The sequence below is a fragment of the Hoplias malabaricus genome, chromosome 13, assembly GCF_029633855.1.
Source record: "Hoplias malabaricus isolate fHopMal1 chromosome 13, fHopMal1.hap1, whole genome shotgun sequence".
In the NCBI taxonomy this organism is placed as follows: Eukaryota; Metazoa; Chordata; class Actinopteri; order Characiformes; family Erythrinidae; genus Hoplias; species Hoplias malabaricus.
In genome coordinates, this window is record NC_089812.1 from 6428906 (window position 1) to 6441628 (window position 12723).

At 40.4% G+C, this 12723-nt stretch overlaps 2 protein-coding genes across 3 annotated transcripts; one reads left to right on the forward strand and one right to left on the reverse strand.

The window, feature by feature from the left end:
• Positions 1 to 1021: 1021 nt before the first annotated feature.
• LOC136665199 (GTPase IMAP family member 4-like) lies at positions 1022 to 3014 on the forward strand. The gene is made up of 3 exons (XM_066642790.1): positions 1022 to 1052; positions 1562 to 2362; positions 2944 to 3014. The coding sequence occupies exons 1-3, from the start codon at positions 1022 to 1024 to the stop codon at positions 3012 to 3014; spliced, it is 903 nt and encodes a 300-aa protein (XP_066498887.1).
• A 598-nt stretch (positions 3015 to 3612) lies between these two features.
• LOC136664813 (uncharacterized) lies at positions 3613 to 12360 on the reverse strand. 2 transcript variants are annotated; one of them, XM_066642233.1, is made up of 6 exons: positions 12268 to 12360; positions 11865 to 11946; positions 7765 to 8352; positions 7355 to 7390; positions 7156 to 7254; positions 3613 to 6524 (listed from the first exon to the last, which is right to left on the reverse strand). In XM_066642233.1, the coding sequence occupies exons 2-6, from the start codon at positions 11879 to 11881 to the stop codon at positions 5585 to 5587; spliced, it is 1680 nt and encodes a 559-aa protein (XP_066498330.1). In that variant the 5' UTR covers positions 11882 to 11946; positions 12268 to 12360; the 3' UTR covers positions 3613 to 5584. The 2 variants fall into 2 exon arrangements, with proteins under 2 accessions (XP_066498330.1, XP_066498329.1); XM_066642232.1 differs by having other exon boundaries at positions 12231 to 12353.
• Positions 12361 to 12723: the final 363 nt, after the last annotated feature.

Sequence of the window (12723 nt, forward strand, 5' to 3'; positions counted from 1 at the left end):
TCACTCAATATTCACTCTCTTTTTTGTAATTAATGAACAGATTAAAATATGTATATTATTTGTAATATTTTATATGGTAATACAGTATTTACAATATAAAGGTACTGTTGTTGTGAAAGGCTACTGACTTCAATTTGTTTTTAACCATAAAAACAATAAAAATTGTGGTTAGTATCTACTTTTGAAGAAACTATTAAAAGGAGTGGAAATCTGATTTGTGAAGAGCGTTTCAGCTAAAATGTCCTACTTGAAACTCAAACATTCAAACATCCACATTCAAAGTGTAGGTCACTGCTGGTCCACAACAGGATCCCGCAGATTACTGTGTACTATCTCCTCAAACAGATTTTAAATGTAGAAGCTTTTATTCTGGAAAATGAAATAATACATATATTACCAACAACTTTGAGACAGAATAACAAATAGGCGTGACATAAGATGATTAGACTGAAAATGCTGGATTAAAATGAATTACTAACCTAATTTACAAATAATAAATATAGAAAATAATGAATAAAAATTAAGTAAACTGGACTGTGAAGTGGTGCTGAAGTTGTGCTTTGGCTTACACTCGGTTTAACCACTGGTGGTCTGCTCAGAAAATGCTGAATAAAACTCTACCTGGGAATGGCTACTGAAACATTCCCAGAAGAGTAGAACCTGTGGGGCATAATTACTCTACATGTCCTTTGTTTGGATGAGCAGGTGTTCCCAAACTTTTGACTCATCAGTGGACTTTGAGTTAGCATGGCTGTAAAATAATAAAAAAATAAAGTGCTATAAACACAGGCTAATGAACAGAAACACACACACACACACACACACAGTCTAATTCTGAGATTATATTGGACTGGCCAAACTTACCCTATGAACTCTTTGTAAGGAAGTACAGTGGTTAGCGATTAGCATAACATAGCTAAATTGCGTGTTGGTTTTGGACTATCGGCTATAGTAAAGAGTTGTGTGAAAGGACTATTATTTTGAAGTTTTTCTAACTGGACACTGGTGCAAACAGAAGGCCATGGAAGAAACAAGAGGATCAGACTCTCACGGTCAGTTTGAACACAGTTTGTATACACACCTGTCAGCCACAACATTAAAACTTCTTGTTCCTTCACTCATTCTCCATTTTGTAAGTTCCACTGACCAAACAGGAACACTTAGATTTTTACGCAATTACAAACTGTAGTCCATCTGTTGTTCTGCATACTTTGTACCTTTTTGACCCTGTTTTTCAAACCACAGAGCAGGTAGGTTATTATTTGATATGTTGGTGGTGATGTGTTAGTGTATGTTGCGCTGGTTCAAGTGGATCAGACACAGTAGTGCTGCTGGAAATTTTATACCCTGTGACCACTTACTAGCTATTCTAATAGAGAGAGCAGCAAGGACACTTCCATCAAATCTTCACAGCAATGTTCCAGCATTAAGTGCAAAAAGTCTTAAAAATACATGGGATCAAATGCCTGGTTTATTCTTCATTATTTACCATATTTAATCATAAAAATAATGGTATATGTATTCTCTCTCTCTCTCTCTCTCTCTCTCTCTCTTTCCACAGGCCCATTACTGCCTCTCTTGCCCACACCCAACTTACACATAGTCTTAATTGGTGAGAGAGAGGCTGGTAAGAGTGCGGTGGGGAATGCCATCCTGGGCGCGAGGGTGTTTGATGATGTGGGGGTGAAGACGAGGGTGAGTGTGGCACACAAGGGTGTGGTCAGGGGGCATGGTCTGGTGGTGGTGGACACTCCTGGTTGGGAGTGGTTCAATCTGGGTGGCAGCAGGGCATCTCCTGGGCAAGTGAGGAAAGAGATGGTGGGCAGTTTAGAGCTGTGCCACCCCGGTGCCCATGCCTTGCTCCTGGTTGTGCCACTGTCCTTTTCCTTTTCCAGCCGGGAACGCTGTGTTGCAGAGGAACACGTGGAACTCTTTGGTCCGGAGGCCTGGAACCACACTCTGGTCCTCTTCACGGTGAAGAACGTCAAGCAGCTTCGCTCCTCAACCCTCCAGGATGAAGTGGAGGCCAACTCCGAGTTGCAGAGGCTGGTTGAGAACTGCAGGGGGCGCTACCATGCCCTCCACAACCACACGAGAGAAGGGGAAGACCTGGTGGCCGAACTCCTGGACAAAATCCATAAGATGGTGTCCAATAACGGAGGAGCTGTGCTCCGCAGTGAAGAGGTGATGGCACGTGCCCAAATCAGAGAGGAGGAAGAGGAGAAACGAGAGGAAAATGAGAGGAAGGAGAGAGAGCAGGAGATGCGAAGAGCCAGGGTGGCACTGAGGAAGAAGAAGATGGAGGAGAGGGAGGATGAAGAGATGGGGGAGGACAGAAGACAGAGGGGAAGAGTCGAGAGGCGTGAGTATAATTGCCTTTCAGAATAAATAATCATTTTACTGTATGTTTTGCAATATATACAGCAGGGTGTATTGATGTGTTAGTGTGTATTGTGCTGGTACAAGTGGATCAGACACAGCAGTGCTGCTAGATCGCCCTGTGTCCACTGATGAGGATGAGAGGACAACACACACTGTGCTGCAATAGTTGAGTTACTATCTCTGACTTTACATGTACAGGGTGGACCAACAAAATGGGTGGTTCAACAGAGTGGACACAGGGTTTAAAAACTCCAGCAGCACTGCTGTGTCTGATCTTATCCTATCAGTGCAACACACACAAACACACCACCAGCACGTCAGTGTCACTGAAGCACTGAGAATGATCCACCTTCCAAATCATATTTGCTCTGTGTTGGTTTTGACCTCCAAAAATGGGGCTAACAAAGTATGCAAGGCAACCATGCCACAGATGTTGGGTAAATAATATATATTTCCATTACATGGTTTGTGATAGCTGCTACTATAATTTCAAAGTGTTATACTCTGTATTTTGTTATGTAATCTCATATTCCATGTGTCTCTACTGTACACCTTAAACAGGTTTTGAAGCTCAGCACGAAGAGATGTCCAGCATAATGTCACAACTTCAGATTTGTTGTAAGACACAGTAAAGGATTGAAAAACAGGGACAAGAAGAATATGAAGAAATGGAGATGAAAAATGGAGAATTTCCTTCTCTGACGTTGTCTCCTGTGTATAGCTGTCTTAATAAAATCTCTATGGCTGTTATTTGGTTCCAGGAAATGCATAACCTTTGTATATAATGATTAATGACATATATACATACATTTACATAATCATATTCATATTTTAACACCTTTATGTAAATGACACTGTATGGTTTATGGCAAAGTATGGCAAGTTGTAAATGTACTCACATGACAAATGTTGTACAGTACTGAATCCTGAGCAATTAACATGGTGGAAGGTGGCTAAATATATGCAAAGCAGATAATAATTAATCTTTTATATTATGGAAATGCTACATGAGTAGACAAATGTTTGTAAGATTTACATTTTAATAAATGCACAAGAGTGAAAGAGTGGGGTTAAATCATCCAGAGTCCGCACCTGACCTCAATAATGCTGAGAGAGAAAAAGTCCATATTCATAACCTGCATTTCCCAATAAACCCATAAACAAAGCTGCAGCAAGACTCTTATTGTGGAGAAAAAGAGATGACAAAACTTTCTTAAAAGAAGTTCCTTTATTGTAAAAGTTTTGAAAATTGTATGAGCACAAATCATTTGTATCAGCACAAATTCTGATGCAGTTTTCATGAAGAAACAACAAGTTTCAGTTTAATGTATTTCTTTGACAAGCTAAAAATAAATGTACAGTAGGTTTTACAGGAAAACCAGGAAATCCAAATCAGTTTTTCAGATCTCAGATGACAGTAAACTGAAACCACCATCGCAGCAAAAGCCTCTTTCTCACGCTTCAGTGCTAACATCTTTTAAGATTTCTTATTCTTAAGACCATCAAGAACACAATATAATTTGATGAACACATGAAACATCTGGAAGAAAATTAATGAAATGAAGTTGGAAAAATAAACAAGCTTAGCCTATGTTAGCTTCATTTAGAATGAATTAGCTCAACAAAGTCTGCATTGAAAAGTTAGAGCCATTGTTTTTAACTTGTTTTAAAAATGCATGCGTTATAGAGTACGGAATGGCCATAGGTAGTGTTTTTGTTGTATTCGTTCATTCATTAGTGCATTCATCCACTCATTCATTCATCTTCTGTAACTGTTTCATCCTGTTCAGGGTTGTGGTGGGTCTTGAGCCCACAAGGAATCATTTAGAACAAGCAGGAACACACCCAGGCTCCAGTCCCTCACAGGTCGTCACACACTCATCCAATCATGCACACTGGTGTAGAGAGTTTCACATACTTACATACGTACTCAGTCACTCACTCACAACTGTTGATAATTTCACTCATCCAGCCATTCACACACTCACAACCTTACATAGTTTCACACATTCACTCACATCTGTGGTCAGTCCATCTACCAACATGTGTGTTTGGACTGTGGGAGGATTCCGGAGCACCTGGAGAAAACCCACACAGACAGAGGGAGAACACACCACGCTCCTCACTGACAAAGAACCAAGGAGACAATCCAACCCAGGACTCTGAGACCGTGGGCCTGTGTGTTAGCGACTGTATTGGGTTTTGTGGCCCATTTAATTTGAAGTGTTTTTGTTGTTGTTTTTTCGTTTAAACATCAGTCAATATGGCATTCCAGGTAGTTGCTAGGTGGTTTGTAGCATGTGGTTGCTTTGGCTTTGGAAGTGACTGTTCTGGTGTGTATAGGTGTGTACTGTTATGACTAAGGTGTAGTAAGTGCTGGCTGCAGTGTAGGATCAAGGTAAAGAAAAAATACTAAGAATTTGAAGATATACATAATAATAACCACATCTGAAAAGTAACAATAAAGAGTCATTTGATTTGGTCCTGGTTAGTTGAATATAATTATTCCAATCCATGGGTTGCAGTCATATGGTTTTGTTTTTGGTGTGCTAGCCATATTAGGGACCACTTGTCTGATTTCAGAGTGTAGCACTAATGTAAACAGATGGGAAAGATGGATATATTTATCTCATACACAGCTCCTCTTCCTGTGTTGGAGAGAGTCTCACAACACAAGCACAGAAGCCCATTGCCCCTTTGCATCAGGGCAGTAAATGATCTCTCTTTGTTGCATTAGGTAGAGAAAAAGACTGTTATCAACTGTTAGCTGTATTAGCATTTTCATCATAGGGTCTAATGGAAAATTGTTAACATGTTAGACTCTAATGAATTACTCTGCCCTTGTGACAGAATCTGAGTGAGTTATTCATTCACATCATATATAAGCTTTAGCAATCATGTTATATCACTCATGTTTTATTTTAAGGTGTAATAGACTAAAGTCACAAGCCACAAATTCTTTTCCTTCAGTTTGCAGGGTAAATAATCTGAATAGATCCTTGGAGGTTAATATTTTATTGGGACTATCTGCCTATAACATATTTCTCATTTCTTAAAGTTGAATGAACTGAGTGACAAATGAGAGATGGTTCCTGCAACCCATGAATAGAAATGGGATGTGATTTTGGGAATGAGATTGGTCCTTAAAGTATGGAATCAAGTTCACTTATACCGAATCAGTTCTGGTGGATAGGATTCTTTTCTAAGGACGAAATGGTTGCTCCAGAATTGTGTGGCTCTTTTTGAACTTCCAGATTCCTCTGCAGAGAAGTTTACTGATCTTCTCCCATGCTTCCAGCTCGGAACGCCATAGGAGTGATCTGGACCGGATAAGCCGAGCCACATGGTTCTTGCTTCCTTTGGCGAGGCTGATGCTGTTGTTGCAGATTAAAAAAACATCAAGTCCGATAAAAAGTGCGTTTAAAGTTATCATTCCAGCTCTCACTGATTTGGAGAGGGCTAGAGGAGTGCCCTTAGCCAGCTGCCCAATGTCAGGAAGGTCTGCAGCAAGGTTGGGGATGCCTCGAGCTGCTTTGGCTTCTTGAAGACCCATGCTGGCTGCAGCCCTAACTACCTCTTCACCCTTCAGAGTCTTTACAGCAGAAACGCCATCCACAAAGGCATCTATACCTTTCCCTACCATACCAGCATTGGCAACCATTTTCCCAGCTCCAAGTGCCATAGCAATTACTTCCGGGTCCACTCTAGGACCCTCACTGCTGGCAACTTGCTCCATGCAATCCAGAATCTTCTCCATGTCCTCCATGAAATTCTGGAAGAGGTTGTTGGCATTTTTCCCATGATAGTTATTGACTGCCATCTCAGTGATGCCTGTCACCAAGCTGTTGACCCCACTGGTGACCCCCAACCCAACCCCGGTGAGTGTGAGAGCCAGGGAAATTCCTGCAGTTACAGGAGCAAGTGCAAGGCCCACAATGGACAAGACACCCCCAGCAATGCCCACTGAACTTCCTGCCACAGTGGAGATGCTGGAGCCCAGCTTCATCTTGTCTAACTGGACGGCAGCTTCCTCGAGATCTGACAAGAACTTGAGCATCCTGGAGTGACGCTGATTAAATAAGCCAATGAAGTGCAGAGCATCCCAACTGAAAAGGAACGTCAGCCGGAAAGATTCGTCCATCCTGAAAATGGAAAGTGCACAATCCAACAGGAGAAAAAAACAGTTTTCAACTTGGTGTCAAATATTATTGTAAGTGGAATTACTTTATTTGAATCCTGCTACATAATGCAGCAACATCCATGCAACACATTAGAGTTCAATGCCCTGCTCTGGCAAGAACAATGTCCATTACCAATAAGAGTCCTTGGACAATACTCCAAATATTAAATTAATCTATGTCTGGCATTTTATTGCATTTCAATGTGTCAAATGTAACTGCACTACTGACAAGCATGTCATGTCATATACTAATATAAGTTGTAATAGCTCAGATTAGTTTATCATTAGCATTAATGCTAGCTGTAAAATTACTAGGCTATCTGTCAGTGTTTTTCATATGTACATAATATAATCTCTATTTTTTGTTCTGCGGTGTATGTTGCATATGACAGCAAATCACATGACTCCTACTGGCCAACTAGAAAATTCTTTGCCAGAATTAACATATGACATGATGTCTGACATCTGCCATGACATGTTTACAGCATAGTTCCTGTCACAATGCAGGGTTTAAATAAAGAGTTCCCATGAGAATAAACACAGCAAGTGTCCACAAAATGTAACAAATTGGACAACAGAAGAAAGGTCTTTACCGGATTTTGATTAGCTGACCCAAGTGGTCATTCAGTTTCCGCAAAGCGTCCTCGCTCATGTTCAAACTGAACTTCAGTGAAGAGCCGCCACTTTTCCATCTGTAATGAAATGTGAGGTTTAAGATCAGGAAAATTTAGTGTAGAGTTGTTAACATAGGTTAAAGAAAAGAAAGTTTAGTGTGAATCTAGGAATACTTACTCATAAATGCTTCCAGAATATGATAAGCCCATGCACCTGCAGAGACAAACACACCTTGTTGCAAAAGTGCCTGCAGTAACTGGACTAAAACCATAAATGCAATATTGTTGTTTACAGTGTTTCTACATTTGTTCATTCATACAGTTCATTCGTTCATGTTCCGTAATCACTACATTTTGATCAAGGTCATGGTAGGTTATGTAGGGGTAATCAGGTCTAGTTGTGTAGGGCCAGTGTCCAGCACTGTTTGGTGATTTTCACACTCAAGTTATGTACAAAGCTGGTTATTATCTGAAGGTATGAAGCAGATACATTTAAGCAGAATGCTCCCCAAACTGTGCAGGACCAAATCACCAAGGCCTTGAACTGATTACCACTGATCTTTGATACTGAGCAGATCAAGCACTAACTTTTTCTCCAATCTCTCGCAGAGCTGCTGTGTGATGCGGATATATTTGTCCAGCTGGAAGACCAGGACCTCCACGTTGTCCAGGTTGGGCAGAAAGAAAGCGCCGCCATCTCTCTTAAAGTGAACGAGGAGTGGTGACACGATTCTGGCCGTGGTGATGACAGATCGTACGGTTGCTGCGCTCACCCTCTTTGGCAGGAAGCTCTCCCCCACAAACACAAACAGCGAAGTGACCGCTAGCCTTTCTATTGCATCCAGAAAGTGCTGAAGTTTCTCCAGACCTGCCAGAGTGTCCTTCACAACTGCCCCTAGCTCCTTCTCCAGCTCGTCCCTTTTAGAGTCTGCCGTTACTTGGGTCAGGCCACTCCAGACGTACTCCCCAAAAGCCTTGGCCTTGTTCTCTGCGTTCTTCACGTGGTCAAACTGTAGAGAGATCTGATCTGCCCGGTCTTTGATGTCTCTCATCATGTCCAGCTCCGTCTCCCTCTGGAGGGTCCATTTTACTTCTCGATCGCAGAAGTCCCTCACTGTACTGATGTCCCCAAGGGTGTCTGAGACGTACTCCTGCAGTTGTTCCTGTAGTTGCTCTCTAAGAAGAAGACAGTGAAATAAGTACAGTTCTTACAACAGCTGTACAGTCCCTACAAGTCCAAGCAACTTTGCCAAACCTGCTAGAATAACAAATATATTCCCATCAAAAAACAAACCTTAAAGCTTTCTTACACTGCTTGGTACCAACTCATATCTCCCTTCTGAAATGTAGCAAGAGACATTGCACAACACATCAGTAATGGCGACCACAGGCTTTGGAAATCGTAACAGAGGGTTGCTTACTCATTGGGTTTTTTGTTTTTTGTTTTTTACAAAAACAATTTACCAAAGCCTATTTTTGCTGGGTGTCTGCATTTTGCCATGTAGACCAATCTATCTGACCAGTCAGCGCTCTACAAGGTTTACACATCACATTTAGTCCTTACCTGGCTCGCTTGGGAGCACAAGTGAGCAGAGGGTAAAAAAACAAAGTGCCCAGTTCCAGGTAACACGTAACAAACTAGAACAAAGTAGAATCAAGGCAACCCGAGTAGAAACCATGCAGTGGTATGCCTTTTGAGATAGAGGACAACATCATGCTCCATGTGGAGATTGACCTTCAGAGCAAGTCTCCCAAAAACAATATAAATAAAAAGTGGACATACACTACACTAAACACATAATGGTCTGATTTTAGCTGAAAAATTAATAATTTGGTCTTAATGCCTGAAAAATAAACAAATGAAGAGTAGTATATATCTCCTTCCTTACACAAGTTCATTATTATATATCTAATCTCCTCTGAACATTCAGTTGGTTCATCCCATTCATGGTGATGGTGATGGTGGGTTTGGACCGTACACAGAATCACTGATGGCAAGGCAGTAAATGGCCCTTTAAATAAAATTATGATATAATAATTATGAACAGTACTAAAAGAGTCATGAGGTCCTATTATCACTGACCCAATCTGCTGGTGGTTTAAAGTAATGGAGGAGCCTGTGCTGGATTGATTACCGGCCACAAATACAGCTATCAACCAGTGGCTATTTGAACAAGTCCCAACAATGTGTTAATAAGTAATGTGTACGTGTGTGTGTGTGTGTGTGTGCGCGCGTGTGTGTGTGTTTGACCATGAGTTCAGTGGAAAAGTTAATATAAATATTTGAGCTATGCCTACAGCAGAGGCGATTGCTCTAAGACTGCAAGGGAAGCTCAGCTTCCCCTAAAATGTCAAAAAAACAAGTGATCAAATATATACTGTTGTGTGTACATGTGTATGTGTATGTTCTGTTTTGAAACTGTGAAGCTGCTTTGTGACAACGTCAGTTGTAAAAGGCGCTATACAAATAAATTTGATTTGATTTGTACATGTCATTGAATAAATACACACTACAACGCGCTCAACTTTTGTTCAGAATCAGCTTCTAATCACTGGTAAAGACACGGCTTTCCTCTCAATCATTCCCTTCACAGTGCTTTAAACAGTGAGGACGCTGAGCGTCAAACAGAGTTCAATAGCGAAGCAGCGAAGTGCAGCGAAACGAAACAAGTCATTGGATAAATGCTGGGCTTTGTCCCGCCCATCGGACGCTCAGCGTCTCTGGGGGTCTATGGGGCAGTGGGCTGGCTTCGGCTGGCCCGGACGCTCAGCTTCTGCATGATGATTGGATGATCTGTCTGAGGCTGAATGCCTTTTTGATTGACAGCAAAATGAGCAAATCAGTGATCCTTTGGTGTAAAGATCCGTGGGAGCATTACATTTTCATTCTGTTCTGAGTGGAACCGGAGAATTTCTTAAACCTCTTAGCAGCATTTTCTTTGTTAAAAACGACTAGTGACAAATCGAACTTCTATTTCTAGTGGGGTTTTTTGTAGCTGCTTGTATTTGACTAACTTCTATCACTCTTTCTGATTTCTATCGCAGTTTCTGACCAGCGGGTGGTGCTGAGCACAGACGGACACACTTCACATGGGCCAAGGCCGTTTAAGCAGCCTAGCTCTGCTGGCCATTGAGAGGACACTAGTCAAGTCCCTGGAAAAGACGCCTTGTTGGTACGACAGGGTCACAGATCATTTTCTTAAAAAGGAACGGAGGGTAGAATTTATGTATAAATAAACTGACACATTTTATGATGTAGGCCGAAATTGAGCTTCCCCTCCTTGAAAGACCAGCATCCGCCACTGGCCTAAAGTCACCTTTAAGTGTAAAAGCATCCCACCGATGTATTTATTTCATGAAACATTGAGAAACGTGTTAATGTTAATTATTTGAGGAAAGTCCATGTGATTTTACACTGTCCTTCCTTTGCATTTTCTTATCTAAACAATAAACAGTACAATTTATGGTCCACAGAGCAGCTCCTAAACAAACACTAAGTGTCAGCATGATGATCTTAAAGTGAAGGGACTTTACTGAATACAATGACTGAAATGCTGAGGCCATATTCAAACATGAATTAAAATAAGCTAATTATGTAAATTCAAGGAATTATTCTACCTCTAAACACCTCTACAGGCAGATACTGAAACTACATGGACATCGATGTACAATCTGCTGCTCCCTTTTCTCTGAAACCCTGCACCACACCTGAACTTGTCACTTTTTAATAAAGCTCTTACTCACACAAACGCTTCACCTAGTCCTGACCTCCACAAACAGGTGTCGAGTATTGATAATATGATCTGCATGTTCAACCCAGAGTGTCTTTCAGATAAGAATGCATCTATAAATAGGAATGTCATTCCTGCCAATATGTGTGACAAAATACATCAGTAAATTATTGTATCACGTATATATATTTTATATTGACGGCAATAGGTTTGTGTGAATGTTGCTATAGCCACATCAACTTTTTTTAATTTGTGCTATAATTAATGGAAAAACCCATAAACTTAATAATGTGAGAATGTGAGGCATCGATTTGCAGACAATTACTTGTTCCTATTACAGTGGAAGCTGATTATGTGTAATGAGACCATACTTCATTTTGTTTCCTTTTATAATCAAAATGGCTGTCAGAAGCACTTTACTCATATTTCAGCATCGGGAAACCGACCTCATTAAAAAGACTCATTTAAAAATGATTTCAGTACATACTGAACCCTTTTTTACATTTATTAAAATTTCCTGTGTTTTCCAAAGGCCTTGCTACAGATTTATTTATTTATTTATTTGTTTGTTTGTTTGAATAGGTCTGGATTCATTTTAATCCAAAGGTCAGTTTAAGACACTGGTTGCATTCAATTGCTCACTTAGGAAATCGACAAAGCCTCCACATACACTAAGTCAGAGGACACAATATATAAATAAACACAAACAAATATATATCGCATTTACCTACATAATAAACTTGGTTGTTATTTAGAACCCTATAGTGATAGTTATGCCTTAGACACTAAGTTTCTCATTGTTCTAACTTAATAACCGATATTTGAAGCCCTAATAATATATCAAATAAAATGTAGACCCCTTGAATTTTCCAAAGAAAATATATGAACACTTGTGCGACCACTTTATGTTCACAAATGTATTGCATTGGAAAACCTGGATCTGTTTAAACTACTAACCTGACTGTGGTCTCCATTGGATGTCAGTTAAACGTTCTCTCTTCAGTTCTTTATCCTGAGATGTTAACACGGCTGGTTCTATCTGGAGCAGACAAAACAAAGCTTTTTCAGACGAAACTCACCGCCTGTTTTTCTCACTAAAGCTGAAGGCAAAAAAAGCTGCCCACAACAATTTCTGCTGAAGACAAAACACAACATGTATCCAGTAGGTTCCAGTGTGGGATTCAGGCATCTCAGATGTAATATTCATTAAATAATATAACTTCCTCTTTCAATACGAGTGTCATTTCAACAGCTGTTTGCTCAGAAATTTCACTAGCAGCAAAATAAACAAGTTTAAAAGTGAGAGAGAGACTGCACACTTACTGACGACGCTCAGCTCTGAGACTAAAGGCAGACTTACTCTTGAAGCCTGACTTTCCAGTTGTTCATAAAGTCTTTTTTTTCAGTCGTTCATAAAAGTCCACCAAGTTTCGCTTTCCGTTCACCCTCCGCCTGTGATTATTGTTGTTTTTCCGCCAAGTCACGCCCACTTCGCGCCGATTGGCTCATAATCATACACACGCGAAGTCTACGGACTGGCTCAGCCAATCCCAGGGCAGGGGGACCAGTGAAATTCCAGCACACACTTTACATAAATTAAATTAAATAAATAAAATATATAAAGTGCTATAACTTTTGCACAGCACTGATTTTATGTTTGCATTCTGTAACGTTAAAGTCTGCAGACCAACATGGTCAATTACAAGGAACAAAAATATGAGATACATGATATTTGTCTGATATTTATCTCTGATTTATTTGCTTTAGATTTCATCCTGAAAAGCAGGACAGAAACCAGCTGTTCCAGATTCCAGCT